The 18,677-nt window shown below is 40.5% G+C and overlaps 1 protein-coding gene across 5 annotated transcripts in view; it reads right to left on the bottom strand.

The window, feature by feature from the left end:
- LOC137383806 (homeodomain-interacting protein kinase 1-like) overlaps window positions 1–18,677 on the bottom strand; it is a 420,703-nt gene that overhangs the window by 42,602 nt on the left and 359,424 nt on the right. For all 5 annotated transcript variants that reach the window (XM_068057040.1, XM_068057038.1, XM_068057042.1 and 2 more), the window contains exons 5-9: window positions 13,470–13,589; window positions 11,517–11,603; window positions 8,141–8,325; window positions 6,795–6,957; window positions 3,310–3,529 (exon numbers count right to left, since the gene is read on the bottom strand). In XM_068057040.1, coding sequence (XP_067913141.1) covers window positions 3,310–3,529; window positions 6,795–6,957; window positions 8,141–8,325; window positions 11,517–11,603; window positions 13,470–13,589 — 775 coding nt within the window. The remainder of the gene's footprint in view (window positions 1–3,309; window positions 3,530–6,794; window positions 6,958–8,140; window positions 8,326–11,516; window positions 11,604–13,469; window positions 13,590–18,677) is intronic.

Raw genomic sequence — 18,677 nt, forward strand, 5'->3', positions numbered from 1 at the left:
AGCGATGTAGTTCAATTTGAAACTAAGGTTTTTAATCCAAACAAAGGAAACTACAAAGGTATGATGGGAAAATTGGCTGTGGTAGATTGGGAAACTACATTAAAAGGTATGATGGTAGACAGACAATGGCTAGCATCTAAAAAATTAATAGTTGGTTTACAACAAATTGACATTTCTTTGAGGCACAAAAACCCAGCAGGAAAGGTGATCCAACCATGGCTATCAAGAGAAGTTAAACATTGTATTAGATTAAGGGAAGAGGTATGGGGTCGATGGTCCATTTCGCTGGCTGCCTTCTGTGCTGCAAACGACTAAATAAATAGAGTTGTCAAAAAAAGTACTAAGGCTGAGGATTGGGAGCATTTTAGAAGTCAGCGAAGGAGGACCAAGTAACTGATAGAGAAAATAAAATATGAAAGTAAACTATCAAGAAACATAAAAATGGACTGGAAAGGCTTCCATTGGTATGTTAAAAAGGAAAAGATTAGCAAAGACAAATGTGGACCCAATACAGGCAGAGACAGGAGAATTTATAATGGGAAACTAAGGAAATGGCAGAGGAACTAAACAAATACTTTGTGTCTGTCTTCACAGAGTAAGATACAAAATTCTCCCAGGAATACCAGAGAACCAAGGGACTAATGAGAAAGAGGAACTGAAGGAAATTAATATTAGTAAAAAAAGTAGTACTGGAGAATTTAATGGGACTGAAAGTTGATAAATCCTTTGGACCGAATGATCTACATCCCAGAGTGTTGAAAGAGGTGACTGTAGAGATAGTGGATGCTTGGTGGTCATCTTCCAAAATGTTATAGATTCTGGAATGGTTCCTGCAGATTGGAAGGTAGCAAATGTAACCCCACTATTTAAGAAAGGAGGGGGAGAGAAAACAGGGAACTATAGACCGGTTAGCCTGACATCAAAAGTAGGGAAAATTATGAATCTATTATAAAGGATGTGATAACTGGACACTTAGAAAATAATGGTAGGATTAGGCAGAGTCAACATGGATTTATAAAAGGGAAATCATGTTTGACAAACCTGTTGGAGTTTTTTTGAGGAAGTAACTACTGGTAGAATGGATAAGGGAGAAACCAGTGGATTTTCAGAAGGCTTTCGATAAAGTCCCACACAGGTTAGTAAGCAAAATTAGAGCACATGGGATTGGGGGTAATATATGGGCATGGATTGAGAATTGGTTAACGGACAGAAAAGAGAGAGTAGGAATAAATGTGTCATTCTCAGGTTGGCAGGCTGTGACTTGTGGGGTACCGCATGGATCAGCGCTTGGGCCCCAGCTATTCACAATCTATATCAATGATTTGGATGTGGGGAACAAATGCAATATTTCCAAGTTTGCTGATGATACAAAACTAGGTGGGAATGTGAGTTGTGAGGAGGATGCAAAGAGGCTTCAAGGGGATTTAGATAGATTAAGTGATGAGCAAGAACATGGCAAATGGAATATAACGTGGAAAAATGTGAAGTTATCCACTTTGGTAGAAAAAAAAGAAATGCAAAGTATTTCTTAAATGTAGAGAGACTGGGAAGTGTTGATGTCCAAACAGACATGGATGTCCTTGTTCATAAGTCACTGAAAGCTAACATGCAGGCACAGCAAGCAATTAGGAAGGTAAATGGTATGTTGGGTTTTTATTGGAAGACAATTTGTGTACAGGGGTAAAGAAGTCTTGCTGCAATTGCATACAGCCTTGGTGAGACCACACCTGGAGTATTGTGTACAGTTTTGGCCTCCTTACCCAAGGACGGAAATACTTGCCATAGAGGAAATTCAATGAAGGCTCACCAGACTGATCCCTGGAATGGTAGGATTGTCCTATGAGGAGAGATTGTGGAGACTGGACCTAGAGTTTAGAAGGAGAGTGACCTCATTGAAGCATACACAATTCTTAAAGGGCTCGACAGGTTAGATGCAGGAAGGATGTTTTCCCTGGCTGAGGAGGTGCGGGGGGCGGGCCGGAGTCCAGAACCAGGGGACACAGCCTCAGAATAAAAGGTAGGCCATTTAGGACTGAGATGAGGAGGAATTTCTTCATTCAGAGGGTGCTGAATCTGTGGAATTCTCTACCGCAGAGGGCTGTAGAGACTCAGCCATTGAGCATATTCAAGACAGAGATGAATAGATTTCTAGGTATTATAGATATCAATGAATATGGGGATAGTACGGGAAAATGGCGTTGAGATACATCAGCCATGATCTAGTTGAATGGCAGAGCAGGCTCGAGGGGCCGAATGGCCTACTACTGCTCCTAAAAAAAAAAAGAGAATGTAGGACCCTCCAATTTAATGCAGAAACTTTCAAACAAACATTATGGGCTCCAATTTTAATCCATTCAAAACTCACTCGGAGTTAAAATTGGTCCCTCCTTTCTTTTTATTAATTCCCTACTTGAGCTCCCCAAACAGCACAGAAAAATTGAAGTTAAACATGGGGATTCAGATGCTCCTGCATGAAAACAAGCCACACCCATTCTGTTATGCTTCAAGTTCACTAAGTATTTCAACCCATAGATACAGAATGAGTTTATTCTACAATTACTAGATTTTCTCTACCTTGATTATGCCTCAACTGTTCCTGGTGTTTATTTGCAGCTCTCCGCATCTTCCAACAACTCTTTCTCTCTCCCCCTTTAATGCCTTTTCTATACTTCAGCATTCCTTAACTTTTGCACTCACCTAGAGGCTCATAAAGCACAGTATCTCCATGAACGCCAATCAAAAGATTTGACATCTAGCTGAACCAGTCAAAAAAATTCAAGTGGTAAGGTGTTAGTACTGGGCAAAAATTGTCATTTATAGTCAACTGCTAGAATAAAGTATTTTCCAGTCATGTTAACAAATCCAAAATTGCTGTTATGTTACATCATCGAGTTATACAGCACAGAAACAGGCCCTTCGACACACCATCTCCGTGCCAGCCATCAAGCCTACCTATTCTAATCCTATTTTCCAAAACTTGGCCCTAGCCTTGTATGCTATGGCGTTTCAAGTGCTCATGAAACCCAGTTTGAAAAGTAGCCAACAAGCATAATAGATACCAATAATCCCCCGTAGACATATAGTCCACTACCGATTACAGGGCTGAACAATTCGCAAACTGAGTCAACCATAAGGCTTCCTATAGAACTGGGCTGACAAAGGAAACATACACATTCAAAACTATTAGGCTGATGTTACTCCATGAGTTTGGCAGTCTGCGTACATAAAGGGAATTTGGAAGGCATTCAAATTCCACAAGGCTCTCATCATTTCTATAGGATAGTTAAAAGGGGCAGAGAAGGCACTTACCTTGAAATGCTGGTGGACATACAATGAGGGCTTGCTGGAAGGGATCAGCCTGTGCACACAGCTGTGTTGTTCCAGCCTGCAGAGGCATGCTTGCTTGTGCAACCCCCGCCACAGGTGCCGCTGTAGGCTGGTACAGTGCAGGTTGATAATTAAGTAGAGATACATCGGCACTGGACAGTGAAAGGGTTGCAGCTGTGGAGGTAGAAGCCAGGGTATTGGCCTAAAGAAATTACAGAATTCAATGATCAAATTATGTGTCTAGCAATGACAATACTTTTTTGGGATGTTTAAAATCTAACAGAATAAAATACAAGTAGATTGTTCAGTTTAAAAAAGGCAGAGTATATCTATAAGTAGTGTAGCAATTACCATGTATCTAAAGAACAAGGAATGTGTACCTCACATTCTTTTCTTCAAAGACTTGAGGAAAATTGCTCGAAAGCAACTCTCTCAAAGCAGCTCTTAAGACATCACCTTTTCACTACTGCTATTTGGTTTAAGTAATTTAAGATAAAGCTGGATATATTTCAAAATCTCCCGGAATCCTTTATGTGAAGACACACGAGACCTTGAGTACTGTAGAAGAAAAACTTGCACCAGGTTCTTGGTATCCTTTTCACAAGGCTTTCATAAATTCAACTGTTTCAGGCAATGATAAAACCACAACAGTAAAGCAAGAATGATGTGTCTCTCAGTTCTGTTCACAAGTTTGCTGTTTAAGATTATGTCCACTGCCGCTAATTTTTTTCACATTTTCTTTTGGCTATGAAATTACAATACCCAATTTTAAAAACATTAAACTACAGACATTGTTAAAGCTAACAGAATTCCAGACATAGTAAAGTATGAGAAAAGGACTAGCATCAACAAATCTGATAGAACTGAAGGCCAAATTATTTCATGCATACAGAAGCAAAATACTGCTGCTGGAAATCTGAAGAACACAGAAAATGCTGGCAATATTCAATAACAAACAGTTAATATGTCAGGTCGATGATCTTTCATCAGGACCAGAAAAGGTTTGAGACATAACAGGTTTTAATCAAATATAGCAGCAGGGAAAGTGGGGAGAAGGAAAAAGAGAAAAGGGAAGGTCAGTGATAGGGCGGAAGGCAGGAAAGATTAAATGACAAAAGGGATGATGATGCATAGCAAAAGGAGATGAGTAAAGAAACAAAAGATGGGTCGAAAGAAGAAGAAAATGAGATAGCAAAATCAACAGCTGCTGTGTGAAAAAATGGGACAGAGACTATGACCTGAAATTGCTGAACCTTCGTGTTGAGCTTGGAAGGCTGTAAAGTGCCTAAGACGAGGTGTTGCTCCAATGAAGTTCAAGGAACAGTGCAAGAGGCTGAAGACAGAGGGGTCAGAGTAGGAATGGGGCAGAGAAATAAACTGACACGCAACCAGAAGCTCAGGCTCACACCTACAGATCTAATGGTGAATGGAGGTGTTCCGCAAAGTGGTCACCCAATCTGCGTGTGGTCTCTCCAATGTAGAGCAGACTGCATCGTAAGCAGCAAATACAGCATACTAAATTGAAAGTACAAGTAAATTGCTGTTCACCTGGAAGGTTGTTTAGGGCCCTGGACAGTGAGAAAGGAAAAGTTAAAAGGGCAGGTATAGCACCTCCTGCGCTTGCATGGGAAGGTGCCATGGGAAGTGGGGGGTTGATGGGTGTGATAGGAGGAGTGGACCAATGTGGCGCAGGGGGTTAACAGTCTCTTCGGAATGCTGAAAGGGAAAGGGAAGATGTGTTTTGTGTGGCATCACAATGGAAGCAGTAGAAAAGGCAGAGGATGATTTGTTGAATGTACACCTCCTCTAGACCCAATTTTTATTTCTTTACTATCTCCTTTAGTCTTGTGTCATCATCCCGTTTGTCATTTAATCTCGCATTCCTTCCACCCCAAATAAGACCTTTTTGTTCTCCGCCCCCTTCTCTGCCTCTGTGCTTGTGTTACATCTTTAATTTTTGCCATTTCTGACGAACGGTCATCAACTTGAAACATTAACTCTGTTCCTCTCTCCATAGATGCTGCATGACCTTACTTCATGGATAGACTTTTAAAAAGGGGCTCCACCCTACTTCATGAGCTGCAGAATAAGAATGCTAGTTTCTAATCTGGAATGGAAATCACACTAATTAAAGGGTCCCACATTCAGCTATGCCCTCTGTTCCACAAACAATCTTTACACTGTTATACCTTAGTCATACCAGAATTGGTTATAATTTCCTAAATTACATCAACCTCATTTAAACCCACAGCTTTACCTGCAAGTTTAAAAAAAAAACCTGAGGATTGCATATATATTTTGAATGGAGAGCATATAGCTAGATAAGTCACAATACTTTCCAGTGTATAACTTCCCCATTACACCCACGTAATATTTCCACACCCCTTATTCCTCATTCCCTTCATTACTTTCCTTCTCTTTCTTCAATTGCTTCTACTCCATTTCACCTTGAAATTTAGTAGATACATTTGATATCCATCAGAACATTAAAGCATTAATAGATGAGTAAAGTATTCAACTGTATACATTCACATAAATACCTGATATGCTGAAATTAAAGACACCACACATTCCATGTATTTTAAAATAATTTTCAGAATGTATGATGTGTGAAAATAGCTTCAGGACAAAGTACGAGCACAATTTCCTAACACATACAAGGTTACAACAAAATAGAGGTCTCATTCACTCCATTTATACTACAATTCCGAGAGATCACATTAAGGCTTCAAGGAAGACCTGAAATGCAATGTCACAATTTACACACTTTGGGCTGATCAGATTCAGCTCATACGGCAAATGATATTAGATTATAGGCAGAACATATGTGCTGATTTTGTTCTTTTCTGTAGAAAACGATCGAAGAGCTGTATCAGTTAATATAGAACTCCAACTTTACAGTCCAAGCACTGAAACAGATGAAAGTTCAACTCCAGAATATGACTGAAATAAAATAACTGCAGATCCACACTGCAAATTCAAAATGAGCATCAATTTGCAACTTGATGAAACATGTTTCCAATTCAATTTTTTTTTTTTTAAAGAGATAACATATTTGGGAGGCATTTTCATGAATATTGTGCTCAAAGTGAGCAATTTCACTGCTAGGGTTTGGAACGTTCTCCATTCCAGAGATGCAGTGTCATATCAGTCATTCCACCTCCTTTGTCCAAACACTGCTTCTCAGCTTAAAGTCAGAAAAGCAGCCTCCAACTGCACTAATGTGCTGTTGCTCTCTATTTCCCATATCAATCACCCTGTGCACTCTCAGAGATTCCCAATTCTATGCCAAATTATAGAGGGGTGTGTTTGGATCCATGTCCACTAGAACTACATTAAGGTTACCCAAAAACATATTTCACATGGGATGCTTATAGCTAGCAGATGAAGGAAACTTGCACCCTATCAGGTTAAAGTGGGTTTAAACAGACTTTAAAATGTACAGACTTTAACTATGTGGCTCATACCTGATTGTGCATGGTGTTGAGTTGGTTATTGAAGGCCATTGTCAAGTTTGTGCTTGTGCTCGGCGCAACATGTGCAATAAATGGGCTTTTATTCTGGTTTACTGTTTCATAGCTGTTGGCTCGCCGTTTGCAGATCTCCATGTTCTGAAAGCAGGATTTCACACTGCAAGAAATTTAAACTTGTTTATTTTAGGAATGGAATAAGCAGATTTAAAAACACATGTAGCAGTGTACTTATTTCCATTTACTGCTGTGCATAGCCACACGTGCTGCAAAGATTTTTTTTCCAAAGTAGGAGCAAAAGAAGCACGAGTCAATGAAAAAGATTTCCCGCCCCCACCCCCCCCCACCATTGCATAATCGACCAAAAAAGGTGTGTTTAAATACCATTACTGTTCATAAATACTCCTTCACCCTGTAAGAGTATAGCCAGACTTGACAGGTTCTGGGGAAACCATATGCTGGGCACATATGAAATTGTCATGTTATTGCAGGTAGTGCTACATGTGCTCTCCCATTCTATTGTATATGTCCCTATTTAGTTTATTTTCTCAGTTAAAGGCTTGTTGCTCCTCATGTCTGACCTCTCAACACTCAAAGTATGGGATAGAATTTTCAGCCTATCTGTGCAACACACTTGAACAGTAACCTGCACGTCTGGTTGATGCAAGTATTTGGAAATTGTACCATGTGTTGAGAACCGAACGTGCTATTACAGCTCTTACATAGCTTAAAAGGTTGAACTATTACAGCAGGTGATCAAAGGCTTGGTCAAAGGAGTACATTTTAAGAAGCATCATAAAGAAAAGATAGAAAGGTTTGACGGGGTGGTGGGGGGGTGTGAGATGTGATTTCAGAGATTATGGCCTTAGAAACTGGAGGCATGGCCACCAACGGCATAGCGTTTAAAATTGGAAATGCGCAAGTGGCTAGAGTTGGAGGAATTTAGATATGTCAGATGGCTGTAGGAGATTACAGATAGAGAGGGCTGAAGCAATGGAGGATTTGAAAACAAGGCTGAGAATTGTAAAACTGAGGCGCTGCTTTACCGGGACCCAGTGTAGATCAGCGAACACATAGGCGACGGGTGAACGGGACTTGGTGCGAGTTAGGACATGGGCAGCAGAGCTTTGAAAGACAAGTTTATGGAGGGTGAAAGATGGGAGGTCAGCCAGGGGTGAGTTGGAATAATCAAGTCTAGAGGAAACAAAGGCATGGATGAGGGTTTCACCAACAGGGGCAGAGTCAGGCAATGTAGTCAGGCAATTCTAATGGTACAAATCCCAAATCTAGTTCCAAAGAGCTTTGTTTCACAAGTAACATTTTATGTATTTTAAAAAGCTTACTGATTGCTATGAGGAAAATCAAGTAGATGTGTCATGGTAACAAACTGATGGTTTAAAGTTTTTAACGGATTAATCCTCTTGTCAGCATCTATAGTCAACATTTTCTTCAACAAATCAATATATTCCCTCCGGTCTGCCTTCTCCGCCAACATGTCTGTTCCCTCCAAATCATTTGGCATGTTCACCTAAAAGCAGAAAAATATTAAATATAATTGCACATCAGTAATGCAATATTGGGTTTATCATTACTATTGCAAGATAAGTATCCTGAACTTCTAAATATTGAACTTTAAAGGCAGCTACAGCACTGGAATCTCAATACAGACCCAAGTTTGAGTATCATCTGAAGTGTGAAGTACACAGTTTACATGTTGCAGCTAGGTTTTCCGAGGATGAAAACCAGGCAGAGGTTGGGCTAATCCCTTTTACTGCACTGGCATGTTTCAAGTCATATCAACCAATGAATGACTAGTGTGTTGGATTGTCAAAATGTATGCATTTTGCAAATGTCAGCAATCCTCAGCGCTTTGGGCACTTCTCATTATTCTAAGCCCTTTTTAAAGTAATATAGGCAAAGATTAACTTTCTTTTCCAGAAACTGGTAACAGAGAACCTTTTATTAACAGGGCTTGAGACGTATAACATGCAATAACAATCCTTTATCGATTAACCTTTGGCCTCCTTATTTCGAGAGACAATGGGTAAGCGCCTGGAGGTGGTCAGTGGTGTGTGGAGCAGCGCCTGGAGTGGCTATAAAGGCCAATTCTAGAGTGACAGGCTCTTCCACAGGTGCTGCAGAAAAATTTGATTGTCGGGGCTGTTACACAGTTGGCTCTTCCCTTGCGCCTCTGTCTTTTTTCCTGCCAACTGCTAAGTCTCTTCGACTCGCCACACTTTAGCCCCGCCTTTATGGCTGCCCACCAGCTCTGGCGAACGCTGGCAACTGACTCCCACGACTTGTGATCAATGTCACAGGACTTCATGTCGCGTTTGCAGACGTCTTTAAAGCGGAGACATGGACGGCCGATGGGTCTGATACCAGTGGCAAGCTCGCTGTACAACGTGTCTTTGGGGATCCTGCCATCTTCCATGCGGCTCACATGGCCAAGCCATCTCAAGCACCGCTGACTCAGTAGTGTGTATAAGCTGGGGATGTTGGCCGCCTCGAGGACTTCTGTGTTGGAGATACGCTTGTGGATTAAGTACTCAGCTATGCCTTTTGTGATAACTAATCTTGTTATGCACTGGTCACTGTGAAGCCTGTAAAACCATCAGCCTGTAAAGTAAAGCTATACACTGCCAAACACCATAAATTAAACTAACTCAAGTTTTTTAGATATGTCCTCATTTCCATAACTTTCTTTTAAAAACAAAATCAAAGCTCCCCAATGGTTAAGTATGTAAATATGGGGTGCAATAGCCATATAGACTAGAGGATTCTGGGTTAGATGCATTGTCTGTACCCAAATTCTAGTTGCGGTTACAGTTTGGGTAATAACTGGTCTCAGTACTACTGAGCAATGGTAAGGCGGCAAAGGTGGAAGAGAAAGAGAAGAAAGAAAAATTATGAGCTAGTGTTCCCTCTCGATCTCTGTTTAGAGACTGCAAAGTTCCCCTTTGACAGTACTGCATGAGGAAAACATCAGGCTCATTGTTAAGCCATCTTCTAACACTCATTTTCTAGACTTGGGCATAGGGAATGGTCAAGGCACTGGAGGACTAGCAATCTAGAACAATAAACCAGCGTGAGTCACTGCCTTATGGAGAGGAGGGCAGAATGTGCAGCAGAAAAAAAATTATGACAAGCCATCAATTTCTATCGCTGAAACTAGTTACAGAATCCCAATTCCCAACACAGAATTTATCTGAAAACAGAATTACAATGGTGTTATTACACGGCTTAATAATAGTATTGATATTGGAACCAAAAGTAGTTAAACTCAAGAAATTCTTAGAAGATCTATAGAAACCACAGGTAAAAGCAGTATACGGTGTCCCAAAGTTGGTATAGGTTGGTTATATCAGTGATGGAAACAATGAGGCCAACGAATAACACTTAAAACTTTGATAAAAGCTCCATAATTTAGTAGAATCCATTGTAACACACTGGCACCAGAAATAAGGGAAAAACCTAAATCAGACAATCAATTGAATAAGAAAAAATAAAGGTGTTGGGGGAAAGGCGCACTATCTACTGAGATCATACAATCCACTTCCTTTATTTATCCCCTTAGTGGCATTGGTTGGATGTCAGTTCTGCCCTGGTCATCAACCAACTCCCTCCAAATTTCTGCAACCATATGCTTTAAACTTACATTATTATATCTATGTGGAACTGAGGAACTAAATTTCAGGAAGATGTAAATTTGAATTCCTGGTCTTGTGGAGTCACTGATTCTTAAGCTCATTGCATTGACGGGGAATGAGGTCACTCTAGCTGCTGATTGCTATCTCCATCTTCACCCCCACTTCCCCATGAGGACATTTTCACATATGGGTGTCAGACTTGGCTGTGATACTCTAAGATATCACTTGCTGCTTTTGTTTTAAACCTTGGGACTAATTTTTGCAATCCCATTGCCACTCTATTTACTTAATTAAGCACAAACTACAGATTAAATCTGGTCTTTATTGCAATACCAAACCAAGGAATATGTTTATCCACTAACCCATCTGGGAGCTGTGTGTAGATATTTCATAAATGGGACTAAAAAGCCACATGGATGCAACAATTGAAATTATTCAAAAGGATTAGTTCGCACAACATGTGTCAAAAATACAAAGTTCCATTACTTTTACACAAATTAAATAAAACATCTGTATAATTCAACAGTTCACGATGAACAATAAAGTACTATTTAGCCCACTATGTAGACCTGACAAACAAAGCAATGGTTTCTAGATTTTATGATCCAGTTCTGACCAGCAGGTATTAAATTCCATGCAACTGCACAACAATAATTTTTAAAGGCTCGCTTTGATGAAACAGCATCATTTAAAGTGATCTGGTGGGCTTGGTGAAATTGTTTACTGCAAACCCAGGTCAAAGATTTTAGCCTCTAAGGTCCTCAACACCCTAAAGATGCTCAAGACTTTTGTGGGAAAAAGCAAAGAAGGAAAAGAATACCAGGGTGATAATTGCTGGTGTTGCCTTAAATATGCTTTATGATCAGATGATCACAAAGCTATAGGCATACAGAAGTCAATTTGGGAGGAGGAGGGACTTGCAGCCCGCCTGGCTAAAGAAAAATACAAGCTGTTTATATGAAGAACCAAAATCAGAAAATCTATCAAATATATTAATTTTAAGTTATTCCACCAATAAACAAAAGATTCTACAACTTGCAGCAAGCCAATTTTCAAGTCCCATGTTTACCTGAGCCATATCATCCAAACAGTTGAAAATGTACTTTCTCGCTTCCTTCGATTTGATCCCCGTCTCTAACTCATGTTCTTCTGGTGTCTAGATAGGAAAAAAATGACTTTAAAAAAATTCAAGCTACAGTAAACTTATTACAGCACAACATTGAAATATAAGCATACAATCTATTAATTGCGTGTATTTTGGACTGCACAGAGCATATGGCCAGTTATGTTGATCCATAATAGTTTGCTTTCCAACACTGAAAAACTTACATAAAAATTGCACAGACCACAACTACAAGCAACTACACGAAAAAGCTGAACACTATTTCTTCAACCAATACTTTCAACTCGCCACTGGCCAGATTGTTTTTCTGACCCCATTTTGGAACATTATATAAGCAGTGTGGAAGTCAATCTGCAGCATAGCCTAACTATGATTAGGTTTTTAATTCCAAATATGATTAATCTATGATTGTCTAAGATGGTTACGGCAACTCCATGGATTTTAATGGTATTAAATTGTCCCATACCACCTGGTGGTGGTTTGGGGGAGGGGGGGGTGCGGTGAAGGGTGGGAGTGATTTTTCTCTGCAAGTTATTAATCTCATTAGTTCATCTTAATTATTGATAGATTTACAAAGGAATTCTTGCAAGAATATCATACCTTTACATATTCCCTTTATGCATTATCTAAGTCTCAATACTGCTGCAGTCACACTGGTGCCTACTGTATGGATTCCTTCATTCATAGCAACTAGTTACAACTCACAGAACTAACAGCAACATCAGCTGATCTCGAACATTTGATATATTTTGCTAAAGGTACCATCGATTCCAAATGATTATTACCTATCCACAAGATCTTTTATTTTAAGGCAGTCGAAACAAAGAAAGGAGAGATAAACTGTTAACCAAATTCAGAATATCAAATCTGAAATCTTTAGATTCGAATTTGGCACTACAGTTGGGTAACAAACTAAATCATCTCTTATTGGAAGCAACATACAAATAATTTTAAAACCCTGAAACAGGGAAACATGAGGCTGTACAAAGATTCTTGCAGAATAGCTGTGAGAGGGTAGGCAATATCAGCCGATGCCTGCAGCTGTGTGGCATTGATTGAAAAGAGACTTTCTTTTCTTGCTGTGTCAAGATCACATTGGTCAGAAGGTGGATTTTGCAGGCAGCGAACACTACAATAGTTACTTCACAGTGCAGTTTATACAAGAATCTGAATGGCATGAAATTAGTGTGAATTGGGATCATCACTATGGCTGACCAGAAATACTCAGAGAACAAACTCCATAAAAACTATATATCGCTGCTCACAAACATGAAAGTGAGATAAATTAAACACTCAGAGAAGATCAGAACTTCAAGGTCGGCATTCCTGGAAGAGAAGTGGCAGTGAATTAAATCAGATTTCCAGCATCCGCAGTTATTTTGCTTTTATGGAAGTGAGATAACTGGTTAACATTTTTTTTTTAACCAACTGCGAGGATGCACCAGAAGTTTAAAAGCCGAGAGCTCAGCAGATGCAATGCTAGAAATTCTCCAACTAGGAATGCCCAAGGTTGAATTCCAGTCTCACATTCATACCCAAGCTTCTCGGGGAAAAGAGTTTGCCAGTTACAGTCTACATTCAGTACCCGCTCCCACGTTCAAACATGCACTTGGTTAGGCATACACCTATACTTGACAATTCCATTTCCAAAACTGCAACCAATGCAATTATACACTTGATGTAGGATGAGGGAAGAGAAATAGCCAGACAAGATTATACTGCGGATACTGAGAAAGCTGAAAGCTGCTTTTTTAATTGTCTGCAAGTCAAGAATAGGAACGCTTGGAAAAAGTGACAGACTTTCAGTTTTTAAACACGCAAATCTAATTCAAAGGACGAATTTAATCTCCCATGGTGATCACAGAGAATTATTTTTTAAATCCTGAAGATCTAATTAACCTTGAGCTTCCACAATGGATATCCTGAATCTGGATCTCTGTTAAAAAACCTTGTAGTCTTTGTTCCTGCACTTAGCAAGTACTCAGCTGGTAAACCTTGCGTTTGGGAAATGTAGCGAATCTGAAAGAAAGCACAGAAAAGGACAACCATAAATACAACCTTCTGCCACCTTTAAAATCTGTGCGCAGATAATTTTGCTTAAAATCTTATGCAATGCAGAAATTCCCCCCTCCAACATACATAAAGAATGGTTGTTGCTGAACTACTATTCAGTCTGCTGTACAATACAATAACACCATGTTATGCTCTTTCCAGGTGAAGCAGCGATTTACTTGTACTTCTTTCAATTAATTATACTGTATTCGTTGCTCACAATGCAGTCTCCCCTGCATGAGGAGACCAAAAGTAGATTGTGTGACCGCTTTGCGGAACACCTCCACTCAGACTGCAAGCACGACCCTGAGCTTCCAGTTGCTTGCCATTTTAATTCACCACCTTGCTCTCACACCCACATTCCTGTCCTCGTCCTGCTGCAGTGTTCCAGTGAATCTCAATGCAAGCTTGAGGAACAGCACCTCATCTTCTAATTAGACACTTTACAACCTTCTGGACTCAAAATTGGGTTCAACAATTTCAGACCATGACCCTCATTGTGTTTTTTTTAAACCATGTATGTGCAAGCCTTAAACTTGTTTTTCATGTTTTTGCTTTTGCACAGAACTGTTCATTATTCTGCCATCAACACTCTTTGGACAAACGTCTTTTACTACAACTATTACCACTCCCTTTGCCTTTTATTCCATGACATCTTTGTCATTTAGTCTCTCCCATCCTCTGCCCTATCAGACCTTCCCTTTTGTTATTCTTCTCCCCACTACCCACTTTTCACTTGCTCAAAACCTATTACATTTCTAACCTTTGCCAGTTCTGATGAAAGGTCATTGACCTGAAACGTGAACTTTGTTTCTCTCTTTACAGATGCTGCCAGACCTGCTGAGTATTTCCAGCACTTTGTTTTTAAACCATGTTATGCTTAATGACCAGGAAAAGTAATTTGTAATAATGCAAACATCCTACAATACTCTGATTTTTCACCCTATAGCCCAACTTCGCTTCCAGTTTCTTTATTTACTACCTTTTCAATTCAGCAACCAGCTTTAAACCTGCCAGTCCATCCAAGAATGAAGTTTCCAGGTGGTTGCTGAACAGTTGTTCATATGATCAGCTCCTCTTTCTGCCACTTCAATTCAACTGACTGTACAAGCAGCTGTTAAGAGTAACCAGTTGGAAACTTCCTTCACACTTGGGCAGACAGAACTGCTTAACAGCAGCACTTTAAAAGGTGATGGCAGTTAAAGCTGAAGTGCAATGAAGAGAAGAAATGGCTAGGAAAACAATTACCAAAAAAAAACTTGCATTTATATCACACCTTTCACATGCTCAGGACACCCCAAAGCATTCCACAGTAAATGCAGTAAATGTGTTTACAGTCCAATGAGAAAGGAAGCACTAATAGACCTGGTTCTTGGGAATGAGGTAGGCCAAGTGGATCAAGGGGAACATTTACAGGACAGTGATCATTGTATCATAAGGTTTAGGCTGACAATGGAAAAGGACAAAGAACAATCCGAAGTAAGAATATTTAACTGGGGGAAAGCCAACCTCAATGGAGTAAGAACTGATCTGGGACGAATAAACTGGAGCCAAAGGTTGGCAGGAAAAACGGTAGCTGAACAATGGGCTACCTTCAAAAATGAGGTATTTTGGGCACAGTCAAGGTATATTCCCTCAAAAGGGAAAGGTAGAGTAAACAAAGCCTGAGCTCCCCAAGTTTGCAAGTTCTCCCTGTGACCGCGTGGGTTTCCTCCAGGTGCTCCGGTTTCCTCCCACATGCCAAAGACTTGCAGGTTGATAGGTAAGTTGGCCATTGTAAAAATAAAATTGCCCCTGGTGTAGGTAGGTGTTAGGAGAATTGAGGGAAGGTGGGGATGTGAGAGGGATAAAATGGGATTAATGTAGGATTAGTATAAATGGGTGGTTGATGGTCGGCATGGACTCGTTGGGCCGAAGGGCCTGTTTCGGTGCTGTATCTCTCTATGACTCCCTGGATAACAGAAGAGTTAAATATTAAGATAAAGAAAAAGTGTGCTTATGACAGACATCAGGTAGAAAATACTATTGAGAACCAGACTGAATATAAAAGGTTCGGAGTGAAAGAGAAAAAGCAAATAAGAGAAGCAAAGAGAGAGTATGAAAAGAGACTGGCAGCTAACATAAAAGGGAATCCCAAATTCTTCTACAGACATATAAATAGTAAAAGGGTGGTAAAAGGAGGAGTGGGATGGATTAGGGACTAAAAAGGGGATTTACGCATGGAGGCAGAGGGCATAGCTGAGGTACTAAATGAATACTTTGCATCTGTCTGAAGAAACCCAGGCAATGGTGAAAGAGGTGGTAATTCAGACACCAGGGTTGAAAATTGATGAGAAGATATTAGATAGGTTGTCTGTACTTGCAGTGCATAAGGCACTAGGACAGGATGAGACGCATCCAAGGATACTGAGGGAAGAGAGTGGAAATTGTGGAGGCACTGGCCATAATTTGTCAGTCTTCCTTAGACTCAGAGGCGATGCCAGAGAACTTCAAATGTTACACCCTTGTCCAAAAAAGGGTGTAAAGATAAGCCCGGCAACTACAGGCCAGTCAGTTTAACTTCGGTGGTGGGGGACCTTATGGAAAGAATAATTCGGGACAAAATTAATCATCACATGGACAAATGCAAGTTAATTAAAGAAAGCTAGCATGGTTTTCCTAAGGGAAAATCATGTTTAGCGAACTTGGGAGTTTTTTTTGAAGAGGTAGCAGAGGGGGTTGATGAGGGCAATTCAGTTGATGTGGTATACATGGACTTCTAAAAGGCATTTGATACAGTGTCACATAGATTTGTGAGCAAAGTTATAGATCATGGAATAAAAGGGACAGTTACAACATGGATATGGAATTGGCTGAGTGACAGGAAACAGAGAGTAGTGATTAATGAATGTTTTTTGGGCTGGAGGAGGTTTGTTCTGGAGTTCCCCAGGAGTCAGCGTTAGGACCCTTGTTTTTCCTGATATATATTAATGACCTAGACCTTGGTGTACAGGGCACAATTTCAAAGTTTGCTGATAAAACAAAACTTGGAAGCACGGTGAACCATGAGGAGGATAGTGTAGAACTTCAAAAGGACATACATAAGTTGGTAGAATGGGCAGGCAGGTGGCAGATGAAGTTCAATGTGGAGAAATGTGAAGTGATTCATTTTGGTAGGAAGAACACTGAGACAATACAAAATTAAGGGCACAATTCTAAAGGGGTGCAGGAGCAAAAGGAAATGGCTGTATATGTGCATATGTCATTGAAGGTGGCAAGACAGGTTGACAGAGTGATTTATAAAGCATACAGTATCTGGGCTTTATTAATAGGGGCATAGAGCACAAGAGCAAGGAGGTTATGTTAAACTTGTATAAGACACTAGTTCAGTATCAGTTGAAGTACTGCGTCCAATTCTGGGCACCGCACTTTAGGAAGTTGTGAAGACATTGAAAAGTGTGCAGAAAAAATTCACGAAAATGGTTCCAGGGATGAGGATCTTCAGTTATGAAGATAGATTAGAGAAGTTAAGACTGTTTTTCTTGGAGAAAAGAAGGCTGAGAGGAGATTTGATAGAGGTATTCAAAGTCAGGAGGGGTCTGGACAGAGTAAATAGGGAGAAACTGTTCACACTCGTGAAAGAATCAAGAACGAGGGGGCGCACATTTAAAGCAATTGGTAAAAGAAGCAAAAGCAACCCGAAGGAAAATCTTTTTCACACAGCGACTGGTTAAGGTCGGGAATGCACTGCCTGAAATTGTGGAGGAGACAGGTTCAACTGAAGCATTCAAAAGGGAATTAGACTATTATTTGAAAAGGAAGAATGTGCAGCGTTACGGGGAGAGGGCGGGGGAATGGCACTAAGTGTATTGTTTATTTGGAGAGCCGGTACAGACATGATGGGCTGAATGGTCTCCTTCTGCACTGTAACAATTCTACGATTATATTTTGAAGTACAGTTACTGTTATAATGTAAAAAATGTGCAACCAATTTGTGCACAAGGTCCTGCAAACAGCAATGCGAAATGACATATTTTTGTGATATTGGGGGAGGGATAAATGATGCCGAGGACACTGGGTGAACGCAGCTGCTCTTCTTCAAATAGTGGCACGGAATCGATTTACACCTTTTAATAATAAAATTGGATGGTCCACCCGGCTTTGACATAGACATCGGATTCGGAGACAACAAAGGCACACCTAGCTCAGTTGATGCTGTAAAGTCAACCTCACTAACATCTGAAGACTTCTGCCAAAAAATGGTAAAGCTGTTTCACAGATTAGTCAAGCAACAGCCTGACAAACACACTCAGAAACATTATCTGCCAATGTCCCAGAGTTGTCCAACACCATCCCTGGGTATGTCCTGTCCCACCAGTAGGATAGACCTACCAGAGGTGGAGGCACAGTGGTCTGCGGGAGAGAAAGGGGCAGGCATTGACTTTGGACCTCAAGGTCTCACAGCATCAGGTCAAGGAATTTTCCTACTGATTGCCATCTACTGCCCTCTCTCAGCTGATGACTCAGTACTCCTCCACATTGTGCACCACTTGGAAGTAGCACTCAGGTACTCTGGGTGGTGGACTTCAACATCCATCAAGAAGGGCTCAGTAGCACCATTATTGGCCCAGTCCTGAAGGAGATAGCTGGTAGACTGAGCTTACGACAGTTGATGAAAAAAACAAGAGGGAAAAACCTACTTGACCTCACCCTCATCAATCTACTGGTCACATATGCATCTGCCCATAACAATATTGATAGGAGTGACCACTGCACAGTCCTTGTGGAGACTGAGTCCAGTCTTCACACTCAGGACACCCTCCATCACATTGTATGGTTTTCCCACCATGCTAGATGGGATTGATGCAGAGCAGATCTAGCAGCTCAGAACAGGGCATTCTTGAGAGGCTGTGGGCCATCAGCAGCAGCATAATGGTATACCACCAAATCTGTAACCTCATAGCCTAGACAATCCTCATTATACCATTACCATCAAAGCCTGGTGACCAAGGTTAAATGAGAAGTGTAGAAGAGCATGCCAGGAACAACAACACATATACTTGAAAATGAGGTGGC

The sequence above is a fragment of the Heterodontus francisci genome, chromosome 25 (assembly GCF_036365525.1).
Source record: "Heterodontus francisci isolate sHetFra1 chromosome 25, sHetFra1.hap1, whole genome shotgun sequence".
NCBI lineage: Eukaryota > Metazoa > Chordata > Chondrichthyes > Heterodontiformes > Heterodontidae > Heterodontus > Heterodontus francisci.